This window comes from Dasypus novemcinctus, chromosome 30, assembly GCF_030445035.2.
Source record: "Dasypus novemcinctus isolate mDasNov1 chromosome 30, mDasNov1.1.hap2, whole genome shotgun sequence".
Taxonomy (NCBI): domain Eukaryota; kingdom Metazoa; phylum Chordata; class Mammalia; order Cingulata; family Dasypodidae; genus Dasypus; species Dasypus novemcinctus.
In genome coordinates this window covers 33,908,803-33,936,684 of record NC_080702.1, presented here as the reverse complement: position 1 = coordinate 33,936,684, position 27,882 = coordinate 33,908,803, and the positions used below count along the sequence as shown (strand labels likewise).

General features: G+C 35.9%; 1 protein-coding gene across 1 annotated transcript; it reads left to right on the top strand.

Moving 5' to 3' along the window:
- The first annotated feature begins 4,451 nt into the window (after nucleotides 1–4,451).
- Nucleotides 4,452–23,296, top strand: LOC131276772 (vomeronasal type-2 receptor 116-like). Its single transcript, XM_058290343.2, has 5 exons — nucleotides 4,452–4,709; nucleotides 5,098–5,904; nucleotides 15,873–16,100; nucleotides 16,456–16,579; nucleotides 22,374–23,296. Exons 1-5 carry the CDS (start codon nucleotides 4,452–4,454, stop codon nucleotides 23,294–23,296), a joined length of 2,340 nt encoding a protein of 779 aa, XP_058146326.1.
- Nucleotides 23,297–27,882: the final 4,586 nt, after the last annotated feature.

Here is a 27,882-nt window from a genome sequence, read left to right as displayed (position 1 = left end):
AGTTATTTGGTCTTAAGAATATATTGTTTGGTGATTTGTCTTTTAAATCTTGGGTCATATTTCTATTCATGTATATACCTTTTCACTTTTTACAAATGTTTTCATTATTGAAAATATAAAGTATGTGTTTGCAAACATTCATTTTAGGGCTGTGGATTTAGATCAATGTTTGAGCACCTGCTTCCCGTGTACAAGGTACTGAGTTCAATCCCTTGGACCTCCTACAATGCCTTTTTATCATGTTGCTCCTTTTTTAAAAAGTTTAATCATGGTGTATTTAAATAAAAAAAATAAAATTTCAGTGTTAAAGTAAAATCCAATCATCTTTTCTCCTATTCTATCTGCTTTTTTGGCCATGCTACCCCAATCTGTAAGTTTATTAATAGATGTGCTAATTCCAGTACTTTGTTTTATTTTTTGAAATATGGAAAGTGTTTGCCTCTAGTATGAAGTAGATTACCTCAATTTAATATTCCAAAATGATTTTCTTTGTCCACTAATTAAACCCATTCATTTCCCCCTTACTAGTTTTTCAAGACCACCTTGAAGATGCATGAAACATTCCCTTAGACATGCATCATTTCTCTATTTTCTATTATGTCCTAGAGATACAACAATATCTTCTTCTATCATTACCACACTCCTTAAAATATTGTGGCTAATTAAAACTTGCAGTTATTGGTTTTGTTAAATCAAAATCTGCCTTTAGTGTTCTCAATTATTTTCCCTAATTTCCTGAAATTTTCCTACTTCCAAAAACCTCTAAAGTTGTATTAACATTACCTTTAAAATAACTCTCTGAATTTTTATAATTTTTGTACTAACATACATACAAACTCCAAATTTTCCATCTTAAACACTGTCAAGTGTACAATTCAGTGTAATTAATGGCATTCACAATGTTGGGATACCATCATCATCATCCCTTACCCCAACCTTTCATCATCTCTAACAGAAAATACTTGTCCAATTAGAAACTATTCCCCTTCCCTCATCGGCTGGGCCCTGGTAACTTATCTACTAGCTGTGTTAGCTTTTTTTAAGAAATCAGTTTTTGACTATATTAATACAGCATAAATCTATTCAAAGTGTATATATAGTTGTGCATTTATCACTTCAATAATTATTAGATCATTTTTATTATTCCAGTAATAGTAATAAAAATAAAAAGCAAAAACAGGAAAACTCATCACCTCTCAATCTTTCTATCCTTCCCATACTGTGTTTAGGTATTATTTTGTTTCTATTTAGTTTATCTGTATTTATATTTTGTATAAATTATCTTATATGTGCAGCATCAGCCATATTTGTATTTCACATGAGGTTTTAATGTTATATAGCCCGAGGTTAAATTTTTTGAGTTACCCTTATAGTATTATACATGCCCTTAGGTTTTACTTTTCATACTTAGTCATATCAAATTAAAAGCTCTGCACTAGTTGCTTACACTATCATGTACTTTTTCCACTTCTATTCATTTCCAAAGGTTTACAGACAACCTTTTAAAACAATTCTGCAAATTGTTAAAAACTGTCCATTCCCTACCCTCATTCTATTTTCTATTTATTAATGCCATGAATTTATACAACATATTTAGTTCATAATAGCACCATCATACAATATTTATCCTGTGTTCACTTTTATAGAAATTTTGTAGATTTGTTTGTGTTAGAGGTTTTCAAGAAATAACAAGCCTTACCTCAATTTCCACTGATATGCATCGGGAAAAAGGTAAACCCCCTCCCCCGTGTGGCCCTTTCCCACAGCTTAAACAAGGGAACCCAGTCAAGACAGGTGTGAAGGGAGATAGAGATCTTCACCATCTGTATATCAGAGGGATATGGAAATCTTTACATCTCTACCTGCATATCAGAGGGAGACTTTAAAACCTTACAGATCAAAAGAAACGGTTGCTCCTGCAGCATTCCAAGAAGCCATAGACTCCCTCAAACCCCTCCCACTACCTCACTCAGACCCTCAACCCCCCTCCCACTAACTATCATTTCCCCACCTATGAAAGTTCTGTATAAATTCAAGTCCCCTCCTTCCAGGAGTGGGCTGAAGTCTCTCTTCAGACCCCCAAGATGCTGATGGGGGAACTGAAGTCTCTTCTTCAGACCCCCTCCATTGGGAGAGCTTCTCAATAAATAAATTCTTTGCTTATGGTCAATCAGTCTCCGTGTTACAGTAAAAGCCGTATTTTTTCCAACAGTTTGTATCTTTGCAAAATTGTTTTCAATGTTTTACATTCCTTGATAAGAAACTTATGATTTTCCCACAGGAGATGCAGCAATTTTTGAATCTATTGCTATCATATCTATCATGCCCAAAAGCTTCTATAAACTGTTGGTGTACTATTGAAAAGCCATTGGATGTTATATATTTGTTTATGTACTGCCTTATCAATTGCATATCTTTATCACATTTACTACTGGAGTTCCCTTGTGAACAATCTTATCCACAGCGAAATACTGTGGGTCATTACTCTTTCCATTGTTTTTTACCTGTTATTTAATTGCATTATCTGATAGACTAGAAATTCCAACAAGGTACTAAGTAATTCTGCCCCCTACAGAACTTATACATATTCTTGATTTTAATAGGAGTGTTTTTTGTTCAAGGAATTTTTAGCAATATTCATCCAACAATACATGAGGAAAATGACTTATCAGTAAACTTGGGTAATAGTGAGGATTCAATCAGACTGCAAGGGGAGAGTATCTGACTGTGGAGATGAGTCTCTAGATGGGGGTGATTCAACCATCCCTGACCCTCACCTACTTTCAATTGTGATTCACTGTCTCTGTATGAAGCAAAGCCTATATTCTAAAGTTAAGAAGGCTTGTGCTTTTAAGCATATCCAGTAAATACTCGTCTCCTAAAATAATATGTTCAATTGGAAGTTGTTTCATTTTCTTAAATTATTTCTTTCTTTTTCTGTATTGTGAAAGCGTTTCTCATTAGGCAACTCAATTTATTTTCATAAAGCCTGTACCATCCTTTTTCTATATTTATATTTACAAGAAATTTTGAGGAAAAATGGAAAATATGAATGGCAACATATGGAATTAGACATAAAAATTCACAAGGCAGGTAACCAAAATAAATCAGAGGTAGATATACCACACAAAATGGATAAGGATAAAATGCATCATTAGGAATCAAATGGTAAATTCATAATGATAAAAACACTCATCAAAAATGTATAGTAATTGTTATATATTAATGAAGATTAAAAGCCTAAGATGAATAAAGCAATAAAGAGAAATAAGAAGATATAAAATCAGTTATCATAGTGGAAATTTTCAACATTTATCTCTCAAACAAATGATAACATATATCTAAGAAATATCAATTGTATTTGAAAAAAAAAAAACAAGTTCGATTTATTGAGCACATTTGGATACCTGTGTCCTACTATTGAAAAATATCCATTCTTGCCAAGCACATGGACTGCATTAACGTACAGTTAGTAATATGTTAACCAAGCCTGAACAAAAGGAATTTTGAAATAAATACAAGATCCTTTTCTTTTTCTTGGAATTTCAGATACAAGTAATAAAAATGAAAGGTGTTTCCTTTGGCCTGGATGATAATTTCTTATTAAATAAATGGGAACTTAGTATAATCTGCAGAAAAATGAAAATAATAAGGATTATTTGGAGGAAGTACCAATGAAGTTCTTGACTAATTATTAATAACAGGATTTTTTAAATTTAGCAAATGGATGATAGACTTTTTAGACTTTATGATGCAGTACCTCTTAGATTCCTAAAGTGTTTCCTGTCTTATAAGGTATGCATAATATTCACCTCCCCCTTCATCATTTTTACTCTCTCAAATCTTCCTGCCTTGCCTGAATCCTCCTTCACTGCCTCTCTGAGGCTCTTCACAGTTTGTTGATTTTTGATGATGGAAGATCCAAAACTTGATGGGGTAGATGTTTAGGCTAACTGACTGTCAGTCTTCTGTAGGTCATTTTGTCTGTCCCATCCACTTCTGTCTCTGTTGCAGATCTGAACTGTTAAGGAGACTCACACTTTAGTTGGAATTAATCCGTCTTCAAACTCATGGCAATATTGCTGACAGACTACAAATCATTTAATGATGTGCTAATATTTAAAAAAGTATTTTGGTTCCAGAATTAAAGAACAAATCCTACCATGAAGGTGTTCTGTTTTTCCACTCATTGAAACTTCCGTTGTAGCTACCTTTACCTATTCCCATATAGGTAGAATTCAGTCAGAGCTTTAAAGAAATTTTTAGCTTTTTAGCATTAGGTAAAATATTGTGGATTCAGAAGACCCAGTCTAGAATGACTTCACTGTGCTTTGCTCCTTAATGTGGTCATTGAATTGGATTGTAGATAATCATGATTTGTGTCTTTTCCCTAAATATTCCTGTGCCCACCACAAAGGTTTCTAACCAAGAACTACCAGTATGTTCTGGCCATGCTTTTTGCCATTGAAGAGATCAACAGGAACCCCAATCTATTACCCAATATTTCTCTGGGATTTGATATCTACAATGCCCTGCACAGTGAACAGAGAAATTTGGAAATTCCCATCATCTGGCAATCCAGGCTGGGCAAGTACAACCCTAATTACAACTGTAGGAAAGAAAGCAAGTCAGTAGCAGTACTTACAGGAAAATCATGGGCACTTTCCATTCAGGTGGGGATACTGCTGGAACTCTACAAAATTCCACAGGTAAGCCTGGGTGGGAGGGGGGGAGGGGGCCGAGTATTAAATCAAGTATCCTTTGGTGTGATTTTCAGGAAACTTAAAAGTTCAAGTGTGGAATTGTTAATGTATTTCTGAAAGGGTGTGGCCATTATACAGAGTGTTGGTGGGATGTGCACATGTCCTTTATATGGAACAGATATAAAGGCAAGGGGTGAAAAGACAAAGGAGTTCCCTAGACCTCAGATACTGATGAATTATTTTCTAAAACACTCCCAGGAATCAGATGATTAGAAAATAGAAAGAGCAAGACTTTTTTTCTATGTTTCTAATAATGCTTATTATTTATTGGGTTTGAGAGGGCAGTTGACCAATTCTCTGCTTCATATGGACTTATTTTCTCCTTATCCCTTAGCTTACCTATGGCTTTCATGATCCTAATCTGAGTGATGATGGCCAGTTTCCATCAATCTATCAGATGGCTCCCAAGGATACTTCTCTGGCCCTTGGCATGGTTTCATTGATGCTGCATTTCAGCTGGACCTGGGTGGGGCTGGCCATCTCAGAAGACAAGAGAGGTTTCCAGTTTCTTTGGGACTTGAGAGAAGAGATGGACAGGAATGGAGTCTGTGCAGCCTTTGTGGAAATGATCCCTATAACTGAGAGATCATATTTCTCATTGGACTGGCAGTATCATTTACGTATCAAAGAATCATCAGTGAAAGTTGTTGTCATTTACGGGGACTCTGACTCACTAATGGGTTTGGATTTTTGGAGATGGAGATTGTTAGTAATAGGAAAAGTCTGGATCATGACCTCAAAATGGGATATTCCCACATATGAAAGAGACTTTTTCCTTGACTCGTTCCATGGGGCTCTCATTTTTTCATATCACCATGGTGATATACCTGGTTTCAAAACTTTCATCCAGACTGTTAACCCTGTAAAATACCCGGAAGACTTTTACCTCACTAAATTGTGGTTTATCTTGTTTGATTGCTTGGTTTCTGAATCTGACTGTAACACTCTGGAGAATTGTCCTCCCAATGCCTCTTTGGATTTGATGCCTTCATTGCTGTTTGACAAGGACATGAATGAAGGAAGTTATAATGTATATAATGCAGTGTATGCTGTAGCTCAGAGCCTTCAGGAAATGCTTCTTCAACAAGTAGAAATCCAGTCAGTGGGAAATGGAGATGGGCTTATTGTTGAGTCTTGGCAGGTAATGTCTCTTCCATTTAATAGCATGTGTTTTTTCAGAACATATCATAAATGTGACTTTCTTAGAGTGCCATATGTGCTCAAGATTATAGTTTAGGGTTCATTCTCCAAATGCCCAGAATTCACTGTACTTGTTTTAGTGTCTAGGAGGTAAATCTAGTCCTAGGTAGAAAAAGTCATCAAAAAGTAAATGCCAATTTGAACAGCAGAATATACATGTCTACATATAATAACATGACTTCGGGAAGCGGTTTGACCTAATGTAAGGGGGAAATGGAAAGGAGAAATGAGATTATAAGGCTGTGAGTCTCTGAAAAAGAGTCTGGAGGTTGTCAGAAGGAATACCCCTATGTACAACTGAACAGAGTCTAAGAGACAGATAAGGTAGATACAACCCCAGGTATTGGTTCTTTTGAGGGATAAAGAGAACCACGGGTTCTATGGTCATGGCAGAAGGGGTTCACTGCCATGACAGATGGCCCTTCTTTGGAGCTGGTGTTTCTGCGTGATGGAATTGGACTCAGAGGGGATCTCTTTTCAAAAGACTTGTATGCTACTTTATTGGAATTGTAGTTGGTGCTGGGTTTAAGATATATGTAGGGGATTTGAATCTCTGGACTGATAATATGACACCCAGGCCCAGAGCCTCAACAGACTTCAGCTCCTACACTTTGATTTATTGGACTTACCCCACTCAGCTAACATGGAGTTGAAGAAGGTCAACTATCACAACATGGAGCCTAGAGTGTCTACAACTAGAAGCGGGAGGAGTGCATCCAGTACCCATGTGGAATCTAAGCCCTCACTTGACATAGGTGTGCAATGGACACAACCAATCCAATGTCCACAGAGAAAATGTGGAATGGGTGTGGGAAAGGTAGCCATGGTGGCTGCTGGGTTTGGGGAATGGGAGGAAGAGATGAGATGTGGAGGTGTTTTCGGGACATGGAGTTGTCCTGGATAGTGCTTCACGGACAATTACAGGACACTGTAGATCCCCCCAGGGCCCAATGGATGGAACGTGAGAGAGTCTGGGCTATGATGTGGACCATTGACTATGGGGTGCAGTGATGCTCAGAGATGAACTTACCAGGTGCAATGGATGTGTAATGATGATGGGAGAGAGTGTTGCTGTGGGGGGAGTGGGGGGTGGGGGCGGTGGGGTTGAATGGGACCTCATTTTTTTAAAATGTATTTTTAAAAAAATAAATAAATAAATAATTTAAAAAAAAAAAGGAAATGCCATTGGTTGGGAAGAAATGAGTTTACAATTAAACCCCAAAATTTTGTTACTAATGATCTCACCATCCTTCCCAACTACTGTTCTAAATAGTAAATATCAAGACTTCTTCCACCAGTCTCTTAAATGACAACAGAACTTAATGCCTTTTGGACAGTGTTGCGTATTGCACATACATTATCACATTTAATTCCACAACTACGTTAGGTATTGATAACCATGCTTTGCAATATGATGCTCTGGGAGAATTCAAAGAGTAAATGAGTATGGTTAGGTATAATCTACCTTAAAATTTTCTGCAACTGATGTCTATAGATTGTTTCATCACCTTGCCTTTGGAGTTTTCTGCACAAATTAGTGTATTTGTATTGACTCTATGACATGATAGACCTCCATACATTTTATTTTATTGAAATATTCATACATGAAAATACCAAAAAAAAAAATAAGCATATAGTAAAGCTTTGAACTTACAAAACAACCATGCATATCTTCATACATTGGTCACATGCATCACACCACCACCAACATCTCACATTGTTTTGAAACTTTTGTTATAAGCTATGCAAGGGCATCATCAAAATATTACTAATAATTATAGCCCATAACTTACATTTGGTGTATTTTCCCCCAAATTACTATATTATTTTTTATATATTTTTATTATAGAGGTTGTGAAGTTAGAAAACAATCATGCACATGTTTAGAATTCCCATACAACATACATTCACCAACACATCACACAGTGGTGGAATATTTAATATGGATTATCTGATAATATCATCAGACTATTATCAACAATCATTGCCCATAGTGTACATTTGTCAAATTTCTCCATACCCCACCACTATCAACACAATATATTTTTAGCATTGAGGAGAATATTACAGTAACGCTCATAACCACAGTCAAGAGGTCACACTAATTGTATTTTTCCCATGCTTATCCACATTCTCACTACACTGAAATAGTGACACAATTCTAGAATAGCTCACAGATGGACACTCTTGTATATCAACCATCAACCATAATTGTCACCCAGCTCTGGGTTCACTGTTTTTCAGCCCCTAGACTATTCTCCAGCTTACTTTCATTTGACTTTTATATTCCTAGCCTACCCTTTCAGCTGCAATACTATTTACAAATCAGATACTACTCATTTTAATGTGTTACCATCAACTATACCAATTTCCATATTTTAGAGTCAAGTGAATTAAAATCCAACGTACATTAAGCATCAGTAGTCCTTCTCAGCCCTCCTCTTATCTCCTAATGACTTCTACTTAGATTTTACCTCCATGCATTTACTTTTCATATTTAGTTCATATTAATAAGACTATGGCAATATTTGTCCTTTTATTCTGACTTACTTCACCTAGCATAATGTCTTCAAGATTCATCCATGTTATGATTAGTGCCCCAATTTCATTTCTTCTTACTGCAGCATTGTATTCTATCATATGTATATACCAGATTTTGTTTATCCATTCATTGGTTGATGGACACTTGGGTCATTTTCATCTTGTGGTAATTGTGAATAATGCTGCTATGAACATTGGTCTGCAGATGTCTGTGTGTCTCACAATATTCAGTTCTTCTAGCTATATTCCTAGTAAAGGAATGCTGGATCATAGGGCAGTTCTATATTTCACTTCCTAAGGAACTGCCAAACTGTCTTTCACAGACACTGTATCATTTTATAATCCCACCAACAGTGAAGGAGTCCTCTTATTTCTCCACATTCTCCCAGCATTTATTGTGTTTTGATTTTTGAAATAATGACTGTTCTATGAGGTGTGAGACAATATCTCTTTGTCATTTTGATTTACAGTTCCCTAATAATGATATGGAACTTTATTTTAATGTGCTTTTTGTCCATTTGAATTTCCAATGTCCTCTTTGGAGAAATGTCTATTTAGATCTTTTGCCCATTTTTAAATTGGATTCCTTCCCGTTTTATTGTTGACTTGAATGATCTCTTTATATTGAATGGAAATTAAACCTTTATTAGATATATGGTTTCCAAATATTTTCTCCCATTGAATAGGCTGCCTTTTCACCTTCTTGGTGATTTCCTTTGAATCACAAAAGTGTTTAGGTTTCAGGGTGTCCCATTTATCCATATTTTTCCTTTGATGCTTGTGCTTTCAGTATAAGGTTTACGAATACACCACTTATACAACCATTCCAAGGTCCACAGAATGGAGGAATAGAGTAGGGATTAGAGTGAACTTACTGATATTCTATTCATGAACTATTGTGATTAGTAATCAAAGAAAATGTGGCATTGGTGTGGAAAAAGTGGCCATGGTGGCTGCTGGGGTAGGGAGTGGGAGGAAGAGATGAGATATGGGGGCGTTTTCGGAACTTGGAGTTGTCCTGGGTGGTGCTGCAGGGACAGTTACCAGACATTGTATGTCCTCCCATGGCCCACTGGGTGGACTGTCGGAGAGTGTGGGCTACGATTGACCATGAGGTGCAGTGGTGCTCAGAGATGTATTCACCAAATGCAATGAATGTCTCATGATGAGGGAGGAGATTGTTTGTTATGGGGGGAGGAGTGGGGGGAGGGGTTGTGGGGTATATGGGGACCTCATATTTTTTTAATTTAATATTAAAAAAATAAATAAAGACAAAAAACAGAAAAAAAAATAATGCACCACTTACTGCCAGGTCTTGAAGATGTTTTCCTACATTTCTCTGAGAAGCTTTGTGGTTCTTGCTTTTCTTTAATCGCTGTTTGTTAATTTTTGTATAAGGTATGAGATTGGGATCCTGTTTCTTATTTTGGTTATGGATATCCAGTCTCCCAGCACCTTTTTCTTAATAGATAGTTCTGCTCCAGCAGGGTGGGTAGGAGAAGCTTTTCAAAAATCACTGGACAATAGATGTGTGAGGTTCAGTTTCTGAACAGGTAGTTCAGTTCTGTTGGTCTATGTGTGTATCTTTATGCCTGTACCATGATATTTTTACCATTGTAGCTAGCTAATATGATTTGAAGTCTGGAAGTGAGAGTCCTCCAACCTCATTCTTCCTTTTGAATATGTTTCTTACCTTTTGGGTTCCTTACCCTTCTAAATATAATTTGCAATTGTGTTTTCCATTTTTTGAAAAACTGCTGCTGGAATTCTTATTGGGAATGCATTAAATCTGCATACAAATTTGGGTAAAATTGACTTTTTAATGATATTTAGTCTTCTAATCCATGAGCATGGAAAATTCTTCCAATTTTTTAGGACTTTTTAAAATTTCTCTTAATGCATTATAGTTTTATGAATATAAGTGTTTTACATTCTTGTTGAAATTTATTCTTAAACATGAGATTCTCTTATTTGCTAATTTAAATGGAATTTTTTTACTTATTCCTTCAGATTGTGCCATTATGATTGTTTAGAAATACCACTCATTTATGCATATTGATCTTGTATCCTCACAATCTACTGAATTTATTTATTAGCTCTAGCATCTTTATTGTAGATTTTTTGGATTTTCTAGAGATAAAATCATATCACCTGCAACAGTGAAATTTTACTTCTTCCTTTCCAATGTGGATGCTTTTTATGTACTTTTTGCCTGATTATTCTACCTAGAAATTGTAGCAGTATATTGAAAAACAGCAGTGACATTGCACATTGATTTCTTCTTCCTCATCTTATTTTGAAAGCTTTCAGTCTTTCACCTTTGAGTACAATGTTAGTTGAGGGTTTTTCATTTGTAGACTTTATCAAGTGGAGAAAGTTTCCTTCAATTGCTACCTTCTGTACTATTTTTATCAAGAAGATACGCTGTGTTTTGTCAAATGCCTTTTCTGCATCAACTAATAAGATCATATGATTTTTCTTATTTGATTTATTAATGTTCAGTAATATGTTGATTGTTTTTCTTGATTTGAACCACACTTTTATGCCTCATTAACACCCACTTGATCATAATAAATAATTCTTTTAATGTGTCATTGGATTCAATTATCCAGTATTTTGTTGAGGATATTTGCATCCATACTCATTAGAGAAATGGGTTTGTAATATTTTTTTCCTAATATCTTTATCTGGCTTTGCTATTAGGATGATATTGGCTTCCCACAATGAGTTTGGTGTCATTCCTTGTTGTTCAAACTTTTGGAGACACTTGAGTAAGACTGGTATTAAATTTTCTTCAAATGCTTGGAAGAACTCACTTGTGAAACCATCTGGTCATGGGATTTTCATTTTGGTGTTTTGTTTGATGATGGCTTCAGTCTCTTTATTTGTGATTAGTTTGTTGAGATCTTTGATTTCATTTAGAATCAGCATAGTTTGTACATTCCTAGGAAATTATTTCTTTCATCTACATTGTCTGGTTTTCTGGCATACAGTTGTTCATAGGATCCCCTTATGATGTCTTTTATTTTTGTGTGGTCAGGAGTAATGTCCTCATTTTCATTTTTTATTTCATATATTTTTATCATCTCTCTTTTTTCTTATAGCAACCTACATATGTGTTTGTCAATTTTGTTTATCTTCTTGAAGAACCAATTTTTGGTTTTGTTAATTCTTTCTACTTTTTTGTTGTTCTCAATTTCATTTATTTCTCTTCTAATCTTTATTCTTTCTTTCCTTCTACTTGATTTGGCATTTTTTTGCTGTTCTTCTTCTAGTTTCTCAAGCTGAGTGGTTAAGTTATTGACTTTAACTCTTCCTTCCTTTTAAATGTAAGCATTGAGGACTTTAAATTTCCTTCTCAGCACTGCCTTGATTACATTCCATAAGTTCAGATATGCTGTGTTATTATTTCCATTTATTTCAAGATATTTGTGGGTTTACTCAAAATTTCTTATTTGACCCCCTGATTATTTAATGACAAGATGTTTAATGTTCATATATTTGTAAATTTCCCACTTTTCTGCCTCCTGTTAATTTCCAACTTCATTCCATTATGATTAGAGAATTTGTTTTGTGTAATTTACATCTTGTTGATTTTATTGAGATCTGCTTTGTGACCCAATATACAATCTATCCTGAAGGAAGATCCATGAGCACTTGAAAAGAATGTATATCCTGCTATATTTAGGTCCAGTTCTCTGTGTAAGTCCATTAGGTTTAAATCATTTGTCATATTATTCAAGCTCTTTGTTTCTTCATTGATCCTCTGTGAAGTGTTCTATCCAATGCTGAGAGTAGAGTATTGAAGTCTCCACTATTATTATCAAAATACATTTTTCTCCCTTCAGTTTTGACAGTGTTTTTGTCGTGTATCTTGGGACATATTGCTTAGATCTACATACATTTAAGACTGTTACTTCTTCATGGTGTATTGCCCCTTTTATTAATATATAATATCCTTCCTTGTGTGTAATGAAAATTTTGCTTTTAAAGTCTATTCCATCCAATATGGATAGAGCTACTCCAGCATTTTTTTTTTTTTTGTTACTGCATGGAGGAATATCTTTTTCCAATCTTTCATGTTCAATCTCTTGGTATCCTGGGTTTTAAGGTGAGCCTCCTGCAGACAACATATAGGTGGCTCATATTTTCTTTTCCATTCCATCAGTCTGTGACTTTTGACTGGGGACTTTAATCCATTATTATTTAATGTTTTTTCCAGTGAAATCAGTTCTTATTTAACCCTTTTTAAGCTTTGGGTTTTATCAATCATATTTTATTTTCACCACTCTTGTGATACTTTTAGTTACTTATACTGATATAATCTTCATTTGTAGACTCTCTTCCAAGATGGTCTCCTTTATTTTCTTTTTAGACTCTAGCACTCTCTTTAGTATTTCCTACAATGCTAGTCTCTGTTATAGACTTTCTCAGTTACTGTTTATCCATGGCTTTTATAAAGTCACCCTCATTTTTAAAAGACGGTCCTGCCAGATATAAATTTTTGCCTGGCATTTTTTCCCAGGCAGTATCTTAAATATATCATGTTACTTCCTAATTTTATCCATTATTTCTTAGGAGAAATCATCACTTAATTTTATATGGTATCCCTTTTATGTTACGCATCACTTTTTTTTTTTTTACTACTCTCAGAATTCCCTAATTGTTTTTGGTATTTGATATTCTGATTACTATGTGTTTTGGAGTTGGTCTATTTGGATTTATTCAGATGGGAGTGTGCTGTGCATCCTGGACATGGATATCTATGTCCGTCAATAGGGTTGTGAAATTTTCTACTATTATTTCTTCAAATAATCCTTCTGCCCCTATTCTCTTCTCTTCTCCTGCTCAGAAACCAGTGACATGTATGCTTGCATGTCTTTCTGCCATTTAGTTCGATGAGTCTCAGTTAAATATTTCTGTTCCTTCCTATATTTGTTCTTTTGTATGTTTGCTTTTAGAAGCCATATCTGCACGCTCATTGATCTTTTCTTCTGCCTCCTCAAATCTGATGCTATATGCTCCAGTGTGTATTTAATTTCATTTATTGAATCTTTCATTCTCCTAGGGTCTGCTGTTTTTCTATGAATACTTTCAAATTCTTCTTTGTGCTCACTCAGTGTCTTTTTTTTTTTAATTTTTTTATTTTTTATTGACTTTGTAATAATATTACATTAAAAATATATATGTGAGGTCCCATTCAACCCCATCCCCCCACCCCCCCCTCTCCCCCCCCCCCCCCCAACAACACTCGTTCCCATCATCATGACACATCCATTGGATTTTGTAAGTACATCTTTGGGCACCTCTGCACCTCATAGTCAATGGTCCACATCATAGCCCATACTCTCCTCCATTCCATCCAGTGGGCCCTGTGAGGATTTACAATGTCCGGTGATTGCCTCTGAAGCACCATCCAGGGCAGCTCCATGTCCCAAAGACGCCTCAGTGTCTTTTTAATACCCTTAATTCCTTTAGCTATCTCATTGAATTTATTAAGGAGACTTGTTTGAAATCTAGGCTTAGTTGTGTCAAATCCTTTGTCATCTGGAGGGTTATCTTGATCCTTTAAATAGCCCATATCTTCCTTTTTCTTATTAAGGATTGCATTTTTATTTTTTTGGTGCCTTGGCATCTGGCTTAAAAGATTTATTTATAATGGATGCATGTTCTCCTTTTACTTTAGATCCTTCTTGCCTTTTCTCCTTTGCTGGTGTTGTAGTAGAAGCTGAGGATGAACTTGGTGCTGCAAGCTGTGGAGGCTTAAGCTGCTTGCATTGCCCTGGAACTGATTAATCTTCTCCAACATTTCTTCTCTGTCAAGGGTAGGGAGAGAACTTCAGCCATGTATAATAATCCAAGTTGTTCAGGCAAAGATGGTCTGTAGTGGCCCAAATAGACCGATGAAACTTCAGGACCCTTTCTCCCCTGGTATGGGTGGGGTTAGAGCTTCAGGTATGGGCTTCAATCTATGCCATGTAGGTTTTAAATGTCAGGCCCAGGTAGAATGACATAGCTCTGGGGCCCCTCCCTGCTGGGGGTGGGGATGGACTCTCTAGAGTGCACAGCAATCATATTCATTTGGGCTAAATATGGCTTCAGTTGCCCTGAGGAACTTCCCTTTAGGGGGTCAGAACCGAATCACTGACACCCAACAATTTAGCCTGTGCCTACCAATGCCTATAGAGGCTGAGGAAACACCAGCCGCATCTTAACCTTTCAGCATGTGGGGGTGGATCCCAAGGCACCTTGCACTTCATTCCATGCATGTCAAAAGGGTCTTCCATTGCCCAGAGAGACTGAGAAAATGCCAGCTTCGTCCTATCCTTTTGGGTCGTTGGTGTGGACACACAGGTGACCAGAGGTTCAGACCATCAGGCTGAAATTACCTGACATTGCCTGGAAAGACTGTGGAAACATAAGACCCCTCCTTACCTATTGGGAGTTGGGGACAGATCAACAGGTACCCACCAGTTCAGTCTATGCAATCCAAAAGTGCCTATCATTCTCCAGAAAGCCTGAGGACACACAGCTCCCTTCCTATCCCATTTGGGGGCAGAGGTGAAGATGGAATTGAAAGTGATTACAAATCAGCAGGTCTAAGATTTCCAAATATTCAGTCTGTACTTGTCAAAATCACCTGTGGCTCCACAAAGAGGTCGGTCCAGGTCCCCCCAGCTTCCTCCCTGCCAGATGTTGGCTGGAGCCTATCTTAGGGCTGCTATCCAATTCTGGTGGAAAGATGCCAGTCCCTACCTTCACTGTGATTTCCTGTCAGCCCTGCCTCCCATCATGCCAGAGACAGATTTAAAAGGGAGACTACTGTTCTTTTTCTGACTTGGGCAATTTCAAACTTCAGCTGTTCTTAGGATTATATTTTATCCAGTTGAGTTTCCTAATCAGGAGCTGAAGTTGACACCCAAGACTCTTTCTCTGAAATTTTTTCAAATTGGAGCTTCCAATTTCAGACTCAGAATAGTTTCCAAGGTGGCTTGCACTGCTGCCACAAGCCTCCATGGCGGGGAGAGCTCTCCTCACAAATATCTGCAAATGGGCAGTCTCCTTCCATTCTTTCAGATGTTGCAGGATGCTCCACTGTCCCCCAGGTACCCCAAACAAGGGCTTTTAGATAGTCCTGGATGATTACTAATTGCCTTGTAGGACAAGCTGACATTTGTAGCTACTTATTTGTCCATCATATTTTCCCATCTTCCCTCCATTCACTTTTAATTCTTTTAGTTCATTGGATGCTAATAATTAATTTACATTATGAAGCAGGGCTCCCATAGGTTCATGGATGTTCCCTAATTTGGGTTTTCAATCTTTAATCTTCGGACAAACTCTCTCAACAAATAATGTCTCTTTTAGCTGCACCCTTATCTGAAAAACATACAATTTAAAAATCCTGTTGGTGACCACCTGATTTTGGATGAGGCAAGGAAATTGGATGCCAGGTTTGACATTCTCAACTTTGGGAATTTTCCAGAAGGTTTTGGTCTAAAAGTTAAAGTAGGACAATTTGCTTCAGATATGCCACATGATCAACAATTTTCAATATCTGAGGAGATGATAGAGTGGAACGCAGGATTTTCAGAGGTAGGTATGACTCAATCATTGTATTTTGTATTACATATAAAGAAAATCTCTTGATGGGCGATTCCTTCTTCCTTATAGCTCAGTAAATTGCCACATCTGGATATTGAACATCTTACCCTTCAACTTGAAAATTTTCCTTACCCACAGTCAAATGGATGGTAAGGACACATTATATATATATATATATATATAAAATATTTTGTGTTTCATATATTACCATGAAAATGAAATTGTTTCAGATAAATTGATTTATGTTTTTAAAATTTAAATTTGTGTTTGAGTCAACACCCCTAGCAGTGTATATTTTGGAGAGATAAAGTTACAGTTTTTGACAGGTTTTTGATTTTCTTCCCAGACTCCCTATTCAGTATGCAGTGAGAAGTGTATTCCTGGTTTCAGCAAAACACCTCAGTTGGGAAAGCCTGCCTGCTGCTTTCTTTGTACTGCATGCCCAGAGAATGAGATTTCCAATGAGACAGGTAAGTCCATGACCAGAAGAAAGTCCCATCTCTCCTTTATATCCCCCATTCATACAAGGTATTGAAAAGTTTCTGTAGGAAACTAGAGTCAAAATTCATCCTTCATTTAGCAATTTAATTTTATAATCAATAATATTTTCCATTGAAATGACACTCCTCTGCACTTATCTGTTATATTTGATAAGCTTTAGACCCATTGCAGGCAAAGTCATCTCTAGGAAACACTTTTCTTGAACTCACAATAGTAAACTAAGTTTCATCCTTATCCCGTAATTAATACATTGTATTATAAGTACCTGTTCTGCATCCTGTTTGAAAGAATATATAGATTGTATCAAAAGCTTGGGTCTTAATCCTCTGCAGTTTCACCATGACTAACACTGATATGAAGAACAGGTGCTCAGAGCGTTTGTGATATTTTTTAGAAATGAATATTTCTATGGTGTGCCATATGAGGACAATATACAGCACACCTACAATGAATGGGTTTCACTTTCTGCTGTCTCATAATTCACAGCTGACCTTGGGGACAAAACATAAAGATACTTTGTGTACATCCTTAAAGCCTGCAATTAGTGCATGTGCAGAGGTTTAAGGGCTTGCAAATTCATTGGGACAAGTGGTTCCATGGAGTTTTTCATAGAAGCAGTAGCATTAGTATTATGTAAGATGAATGAAGGGGCAATAAATTCTTGGCAGAATTCTTATAAATGAGAAAGCAGCAAATCACCACTGCATGTATTATTCATAGATTCAGAGAACTGGAAAACAGAGGATCAGTGTGACTAGTTCACAGAAAATACTGAGGATGGAGATGGAGACACGGTATAGAAATGTGACAGAAAATCAATATGCCATATTTTCTTCATAATACAATTCTTGAAATTAAGCAAATTCATGATATTACATGCTGGAATGACATCTTTCGTGGGGAATTTCTGATTTTCATTTCTTGATTAATATGAGGTTAATTTTCCAAAACACTTACTATTATTCCATTTTTTGGAGATGTGTTCAGACTAACGATATAACAATGCAATTTGTCAGGTTGGGAAAATCATCCATGTACATATAGGTACAATACAGGTACAAGTATATGTTCCATGTGCACATATAAAGAATACTGTAACCATCAACGCCTACTCCCACATGTTAGGAGATTAAGAAATATACATTTTAGCATCTCATTTAACTTAGATAATACAATAGATTTTATAAAACACTTTGAAATTGAAAATGCTACATTTTAAGTGATATGGGATAGAGCTAAATCTAACTGTCTTTAGAGAAAAATGTATAATCATAGAATACATACTTTTTAAATTATTTATTATATATATTTAAATGAAAAAACTGAACAGCTAAGTATTCATCAAAAATTAAAATAATAAGAGCAAATAAACCATAAAGAAAAGAGAAGATAGAAGAAAAAATTATAAGAAAGAAACTTAATAAAGGACAATCTAGATAGGATAAAAAGATAAAGCTAAGTCCAGAATTAGAAAAAAATTAATAATCCCTAGAATGGTGTATTGTGAAAAATGAAATTTGCAAAATAAATAATACCAGGACTTAAAAAGATGCCCTCTGTGCAGAATTTTGTATTATAAAATGCTAGTATAAATTATTTCATGCCAATATATTTGAAAATGCAAATTATATTCACAAATTCCCAGAAAAATAAGTTACCAAAATATGTCCCAAGAAAAATGAAATATCTGAAAAGTTTCATATCTCCTTCAGTTATTTAGTTCACAGTTTAAAATATTGTCATATATTTTTATATTCACCAATGGCTTTACTGGGGAATTCCACCAAACTTTCAAGGCAAAAATTAAGCTTATTTACTCAAACTCTTCCAGGAAATAGGAAAGAAATGGGAAAACTTCTCAATTCATTTTATGATTAAAGCTTAACATTTTTATCAAAATCTTATAAGGTCATTACAAGATAGAAAATTTACAGGTGTCTTGCTTTTTAAACATAAACTCACATGTCAAAGAGCAAAAAATTTGTAGTCTAGGTTTCCAGCTTGTATAAAGATGTGTTCTCATGACAAAGCAAGGTAATTCAGTATGTGTGCCCCCTGAAAAGTAGAGTCATCTCAATGCATGCAGGAAAACATTTAATACAATTCAACACCACCAGTGATTTTAAAACAAACAACAAAAGTATCACTTATCAAATATGGAATAGAAGGCAATCATCTTAATCCCTTAAACTAACAAGTATCATCCTGAAAACTAACAAGTATCATCGTTTGGAAGCATTTCAGGCCTGGGAGATGAATAAAGGAAAAATCCACAGTATTAACACAGTCACCAATACACTGGGGCTCTTTCCCAATGTAATATTGGCAGGAAAATAATTGGAATGAGTAATTATGGGAAAGGATAAAATAGAGCTGACAACATTTGTGAAGGATTTTATTGTGCATGTCTAAAATCGGGAAGATTTTACAAACTGAGATTAGTGGTCTGAATACAAGTGTAATATAAATCCTTATATATGCAAGTCATGGGACTTTCTAAAATGAAATTTTCAGAGATTATATTTACAATATCTTGAAAGTATTAAATACCTGAAAATAATATTAAGCAAATTTTGGAAAGACTTCTGCACATAAAGATATAGAAAATCATTTGGAAAATTTCAAAAACACTAAATAAATGGAGGGAGAAACCATATTCATAAGGGAAAGGTCTCAATATTGGAAAGGTATCATTATTCTCCAAATTGATTGATACAATGTAATTGCTTTCAAAATCCCAACTTTTTTGAGGCAATTGAAACTTATTAAATCATTCATATGAAATCAAAGAGGAGAAAAACTTGGTCAAGAGAAATTTTAAGACAAAGATTGAAATTGGAGTACTTATTCTACCTGCTTCATTTTTTATGAAGTCACAATAATGTTCTTTCAGCATAAGGATAGAAAAAGAAAGAAAAACAAAAGAAAACCCAAATGGCATATCCAGAAACAATCTGGTCACATAAAGATTCATCAAAATCAGGCACATTGGAATGCTAAATGTAAAAATAAAAATATTAAAGAAACTTAAAGAAGAATATTTTCATCTTCAAAGTCGAAAATTTCTTAAATAAAACAAATATAATATCAACCTTAAAGGAAACATCTGATAAATGTTAACTACAATAATACTGCTATATTTTGCTCATCAATGAAAGGTAAAGCCACAAGTGGATTAAATTATTTAAAATAGATCTAGTCAACAATGAATTACATCAGGAATATACTGAGAGCTCCTATAGAAACAAGATAAGCAAAAAATTCATTAGAAAAAAGTTCGATGTGTGAACAAGTCCTCCTTACCAAAACATCTCCAAACATGCAATGCACATATGTGATAGTGCTCAGATTAATTATTCACAAGGAAATTGCATTTAAAAAGCATAATGAAATACTCAGAACATCCCATAAAAGCTAAAATTAAACATTATTACTGTGTCCAGTGTTGAAAAGAATATGGAGGGCAGCGGACTTGGCCCAGTGGTTTGGGCATCTGTCTAACACATGGGAGGTCTGTGGCTCAAACCCCGGGCCTCCTTGACCCTTGTGGAGCTGGCCCATGTGCAGGGCTGATGCGGGCATGGAGTACCATGCCATGCAGGGGTGTCCCCGTGTAGGGGAGCCCCATGCGCAAGGAGTGTGCCCCATAAGGAGAGCCGCCCAGCATGAAAGAAAGTGCAACCTCCCCAGGAATGGCACTGCACACGGAAAGCTGACACAAGATGACACAATAAAAAGAAACACAGATTCCCATGCCACTGACAATAACATAAGTGGACAAAAAACACGCAACAAATAGATGTAGAGAACAGACAGGTGGGACAGGGGGAGGAGGGAATGGGGAGAGAAACAAATAAATAAAAATAATCTTAAAATAATAAAAGAAAAAAGAGAAAAGAATATGGAACAACTGGATGGTAAATTGGTGTAAAACTTTGGACACCGCTATGGTATTACCTGTAATGGTGAATATTTGCTTATTATACAATCCAAAATTATAGCATCTTATCGTACCAAATATGTTCATGGCAGTAACTTTAATAATAACTAATACTCATAAATAATCAAAAGTCCATAAACTGTAAAATGGATTAAAAAAATGATGTATTAATAGAATTCTATTCAGCATTATAAGAGAATGGATTATAACACTTCACACCCACAAAGACTATGTTTTAAAAATGTGAAATAACAAGTGTTGGAAAGATGCAGAGAAATTGGAACTCTAATAAACTGGTGGTGGGAATGTAAAATAGTTCAGCTGCTGCAGAAAGCAATATGTCAGTTTCTTAAAGAATAGAATTACCACATGATCTGCTAATTCCATTTCCCTGGATGTACCCATACAAAGTGATAGCATGTACTCAAACAGATAATTGTGCACAATGGTTATAGCAGCATTTTTGACAATAGCCAACACATGGAAGTGACCCAATGTCTATTAATAAATGAATGGGTAAATAAGCAGTGGGACATACAAACAATGAGATACGATTTGGCTACAAAGAACACTGAATTTCTGATATGCACTTCTAAATAGAAGAGCCTTGCAAACATTATACTCTTTGAAATAAGGAAGTGAAATGTCATTTATAAGTGATGTTAAAAAGGAGCAAATCCCCAGGAGCAGAAATCAATGAAGAGGGTTCAAGGGGATGAGGGTAAAGGGAAGAGGAAATATTTGTTGGTGCACATAATGAGTGTGTAAAAAGGAAATAAAAATATATTTAAAAGTGAATGAAATCTAAATTATGAAAGAATATTATCACAATCTTACTATTAACTATATTTCATATGTTATATTCAGTGTATTTATCACCTGCCCACTCTATTATTATTATAAATAATATAAAAATATATTTTTATTACAAAGTTGGCACTTATAAAATAATCAAGCATATGTGTAGAATTCCCATACAACACCCTTTCATCAACACACCAAAACAGGGGAATATTTGTTACAGGTTATGAGATAATATAATCAGTATATCACCACCAGCCATCATCCATACCATATATTTGGTACACTTTTTCCATACTCCCTGATTTTGTCTCACAACAATACAGTGTGTTGGTGGTGACTTGACATATGGGATCTCTGTATGATGTTATGCATGTTTGTTTGTAAGTTCACAACTTTTATTTTATACTTAGTCTTTGTGTTTGTTCATATATTAGTAATTTTGAATAAAAATTTTAAAAAACGAATGAACTATACAAATACATCCAGTGAAATGAATGAATCTCACAAGTAATATTGGTAAAAGAACCCAACAGAAGTAAGCTAGGTGCTTAGAAATCAAGAAGGTAGATTATTTGGAGATTTGAGAGGGAGTAAATGATCAAGAGAGGTTGGAAAAGAGGCCTCTGGAGGGCTGGGTGTGTTCTAGTGCTTGGCCTGTGTGGTGTTACCCATAGTGTCAGTTCCTCATAATTCATTAAGGCATACATGTATGGTTTGTTCCCTTTTATGACTATACGTTACACACCAAGAAATACATTTTAGAAAAGAAAAGAATGGCAGCTCAAAAGTGAGTAAAGTGGAACTGTTATGAAATTGAAGGACTGAACTTCCAATAGAAAGCCAGAAGGTTAAAAGAAAGTTTAGGGGAAGGAAAATAAGCAGATTAAAACACAGAGTTCTTTCGAGTCATCACAACCTGGGCAGATTTGGCTGAAATTGTCCAATTTTATTCTTTTGGGTCCAGTGAATAAGTGAGAATTACTGAACACATGCTGGTGACACTTTGCATTTCTTGTCAGATATAGAACATTGTGTGAAGTGTCCAGATCATCAGTACGCAAACAGTGAGAGAACTCGCTGCATCCAAAAAACTGTGACCTTCCTGGCTTATGGAGACCCTTTGGGCATGACTCTGGTCTGCACAGCACTTTGTCTCTCTTTCCTCACAGCTGTTATTCTTGGAGTCTTTTTGAAGCACTGGGACACTCCCATCGTCAAGGCCAATAACAGGACTCTCAGCTACATCCTGCTCATCTCCCTTAAGCTGTGCTTCCTCTGCTCCTTGCTCCTCATCGGTCGTCCCAACACAGCCACCTGCAGCCTCCAACAAATCACATTTGCAATTGTGTTTACCGTGACTGTGTCCACTGTCTTGGCAAAAACAATCACTGTGGTTCTGGCATTCAAGGTCACTGCTCCAGGGAGAAGGATGAGGCAGTGTTTGGTATCAGGAGCACCTAACTTTGTTATTCCCATTTGCTCCCTGATCCAGATGACACTCTGTGGCATCTGGCTGGGAACCTCTCCCCCATTTGTTGATAAAGATGCACACTCTGAGCCTGGTTATATCATCATCGAGTGCAATAAAGGCTCAGCCACTGCCTTCTACTGTGTCCTGGGATACCTGGGCTGCCTGGCTTTTGTGAGCTTCATTGTAGCTTTCCTGGCCAGGAACCTGCCTGACACCTTTAATGAAGCCAAGCTCTTGACCTTCAGCATGTTGGTGTTCTGCAGTGTTTGGGTCACTTTCCTCCCTGTCTACCACAGCACCAAGGGGAAGGTCATGGCAGCTGTGGAGATCTTCTCCATCTTGGCTTCCAGTGCTGGATTACTAGGCTGCATCTTTGCCCCAAAGTGCTATATTATTTTGTTAAGGCCAGATAGGAACACTCAGCATGGATTATTGTATAAATCACCTTCTGGGGGCAATAAGCTGTCTTAAGTTATAATTGAATATTTTCCTGTAATAAATAGAAGATCTGAAGAAAATCTATACCATCATTGCATTTACCCTCACTGATTATGAAGCAAATATAATTTTCCTCCTCTCTAAAATTATCAGAATGACAACCACAGCCATACAACTTTTCAACTTTAAATTTCATTTGTCTTACTTTTATGTCACAATTAATCTAACACTGAATACTCTTATTCTAGATATTTTATGTGTTCTGAATATATTTATATAGACTTCTACTTTGGTTTTCAGTCCTTTGTTTCTCAATTTCTTTTTTTCCAAATTATCCTGGAAAACATGATATAGATTTCTTCCTTTTCTCTGGCTATGTCTTTCTTAATTGCTGTTTGATTTTTAAAAATATATATTTAATTATTTTTAGAATATACATAGATCACATGAAATGTTACATTTAAAAATATAGGAGGTTCCCATTTGTCCCACTCCCCACAACCCCAATTTTCCCACATCAACAACTTCTTTCTTCAGTGTGGTACATTCATTGCAATTGATGAATACAGTTTGGATTATAGTTTATACATCCTGGATTATAGTTTAAATTGTGGTTTACTCCCCTACTACATTCAGTAGGTTATGGCAGTATATATATTTTCTTGCATCTGTCCCTACAACACTATTCAGAACGAACTCTAAGGCCTGAAAATGCCCCCTTATCACACCTTCTTTTCCCTCTCCCTGCCTTCACCAACCCCTGTGGCCACTGTCTCCACATCTGTGGCATAATTTCTTCCATTGCTAGAGTCACAATAATTCTATAGTAGAATATCAGTAAGTCCACTCTACTCCATATTTTACATCTCCAACCTGAGGACCCTGGGGTGGCGATGCCCTTTCCACCTCTCAACTGAGAAGGGACTTCTATCATGCATGGCTTGTGAATGGGAATCTCATGCCCACAGGTCTAAACTCTCAGTTCCTTGATGTGGTGGTTGTCCATCCTCACCTCCCTTTCAGCTGACCTGGGTAAATCCAATGAATCAGAGGGTGGGATTTGCAAGTCTGCTGAGGCTCAGACCACAGCTAGCACATGAACAGTCCAGAGATTTAAGTCTCCTTGGCATACAACAGCCCCAGCACCAAAAATGGTTCAATAATAGCATCAGAAAACGCTTGTGTGGAGAAGTCACATCTGAGTCCAACTCCATCAAATTCAGGAGCACAAATGGCCCACTGGCAAGGCACTAAATTCCAGAGCCATCTGCCATGATTGTAAGACCTGGGTGTTTCCATACCCTCAGGAGCACCACTACCTGGGGTTGTATCTACTTTGGCTGTCTCTGAGATCCTACTGAGATGTGAGATGTGCATAAGCACCACCCTTCTGATGACCTCCCAACACATTTTGAATTCTTAGCCATATAAACTCATTTGTCTTTACCTGACTATGGTGATCTTAATGATCCAATACCATTTAGGGAATATTCCTTACTTTCCCACATATTTGAATTGCTGTATTTTAAGGATAATAAATACCTACATATAAAAGCTCTGTTTCTGGGCACACTCTGTAGCAGTTTGAATTATACAGCTTTTATTGGGCCATATCAGTTGGACATTGAGTCCCCATTCCCTTGTTTCTGAGATTCCATGATTTGGACTCAGAAACCAATAATCCCCCAACACCAAAATAATTTGCAGAGCAAATAATGCATGGATAAGTATCCTACTGCCCCTAGCCCTATAGGTACTCACTGTCAAGGCATTGAGACTAAGCTGAGAAATAAACTTTAACTGAATTCTGTACAAAGAACTGCAGCATTTTCCCATCACTACAGGCAGCAGGAAAACTACAGGCAGAAACAAATAGCTCATCTAGGAAATAGCATGGACTAGGTGAGAAAACCCCATGGTGTGTGAGTGGTGGAGTGGACCATGGTATAGCCTCAACCAGTCATTTTGGTTATCATGTTAATGCATTTTTTCTACTCTCACCTGAAAATATGTACAATGAATATACTTGCTATCTAGAAGTACTAAAATGGGACATGAGATCAGATTTTTATTCTCTACTTCTGAGTCCCACTTTACTTGCTCTAGTTTATAGTCACTAACACTGAATTACTGACCCTGAATTTATCCCTATCTGAAATGTTATGATGGGTTTTGCTCTTTAAGGCTTCAGAGGAAGTGTTTTCTATGTACAAGGCCTTGTCCACACTAGACTTCGATAAGAGAGTTGAAAAAATTTGTGAGTGCATAAAACTGTGATGCTATGTGTGCATTTCATTTTGTGGACATTTGTTCATTCATTCAACATGTATGCATTAATACATGTAAAGTATTTATTCTATGAAGATACAAAACAGAATATCATGGAACCAGAAATTGTCCTCATTAATCTAAGTGAAAAGTTTGATTTGATGGCATTGGCCTTTGAAGGGAAATTCAGGATGCAATGAGAGAATAGAAGGGAATGCCCTAATAAAGATATGGTAACTAAGGAAAAAGCCTTGCACGAAAGGAAATTAGAAAAGATACCTGGAGGATGAGCAGGATTTAGGACTAGGCAGGGAAAGGGGACAGAGATACAGAAAAAATGATATTACAATCATGGAAATAAGCTGAGCCTAGAACCTGAGTTTGATAGGTGCACTGTAAAAGACAGAGGTACTGGAATCCAAGGCAAAGGGAGAAGTGAAAATAGACAGGCATAATCAGATTGTACAGATTATGTAGTTCATTTTAGGGGGTTTACCTTTATTCTAAGAAGTCTAATTTATTAAAAGATTGACAACTGGAGAAGTGGAAGTTGTTCATAAAAAGTGACCTCATTTTGGTAGCACATTATTGTGAGTTTAATTAACACCACTGAGTTATACAGGCGACTTATATATTACTGGGGAAAATGTTAAAAATAAAACATAGGACTGTATAACACAGGGAACCTTATTGTAGATGATGGACTATAATTAATAGTGCATTTGTAAGAATGTTGTTTTATGTATAATCACTAATGTAGAACATTTTAATACAAGATGTTAGTAATAGTGTGGTATACGGGGAAAATGCACCTAATGTAAGCTATGGATGACAGTTAACAGCAGTATTTTAATAATCCTCCATCCACTGCAACTAAGGTAATTACTAATGCAAAGTGTCAAGAATAAGGGACATATGGGAACACTTCAATTTTTACATGATTTTTCTGCAAATCAATTACTTTTTAAATTAAGCATAAATAATAATGATAATAGGAAATATTTCATGTGCTGAGTAATTTTTTTTATTGTAATCCATGTAAATTGCTTCACACACTGCCTAGAATATAGACTCTTTCATTAAATACTGGCTATTACAGTAAAAAATAGAGGTTGCTTATATTTTAAAAATCTATCATCGATGTGGACCGTTGACCATGAGGTGCAGAGGTGCCCAGAGATGTACTTACCAAATGCAATGGATGTGTCATGATGATGGGAGTGAGTGTTGCTGGGGGGGGGAGAGGTGGGGTGGGGGGCTGGGGTTGAATGGGACCTCATATATATATTTTTAGTGTAATATTATTACAAAGTCAATAAAAAATATATATTTGATATAAAAAAATTAAATGCTAAAAAAATCTATCATCAAATTTAACAATTATTTGACATCAATGAAAGGTGTTGGTGTGGTGGTGTATGGGAATCCTGTATTTTCTACATGATTGCTCTGTACACCCACAACTTTGCTAATAACATTTTTAAACAAATCCATTTTATTGATAAATATTAATAAAGCATAAATCCACCTATAGTGTAAAATCAGTGGTATTTGGTCTAATCACATATTTGTGCATTCAACATATTTTTCATTCCTAGGGCACTTTCATTACCCCAGTAATAATAATAATTAACAAAAAACAGACACACACAAAAAAACTCAACACCTCTCAATCTCTCTGCTTCCCCAGCCATAGATAGCTGTTATACTTTTTCCTTCTCTCTAGTATATCATTATTTATATTTGTAAAAAGTCTTATATATGCAATATCATTCATATTTGTATTTTACATGAGGTTTTACTATCTTATAGAGTCCCATGTTGCAGTTTTTAGCTTTCTTTCTAGTAATATACATGACCTTAGACGTTTCATTTCACTCACTGTCATACACACATAATAGCTCTGCTAGTTAAAAACACCATGATCCATGATGTGCTTTAACTATTTCTATTTATTTCCAAAGTCTTAAAACCAACCTTTGTTTTTAACCAATTTTGCTGCTTAACCATCAGGTTTCTAGTCTCTATGCTCCTCCTATTTTTGTGTCCTATATTCTAATTACTAACTCCATGAGTTTGTACAATACACTTAGTTCATGAGAGTGCCATAATCCAACATTCGTCCTTTTGGGTCTGGCTTGCTTTACTCAACAAAATATCCTCCAGCTTCTTCCATGTTCTCATAGGATCCATGATTTCATTTCTTCTTACTGCTACATAATATTTCATCATGTGTATACTCCACAATTTTTTTAGCCATTCATAAGTTAATGGACACCTGGGTTGTACCCAACTTTTGGCAATCGTGAATCATGCTGCTGTGTGTGTAGATGTCTATTCATATCTCTGCT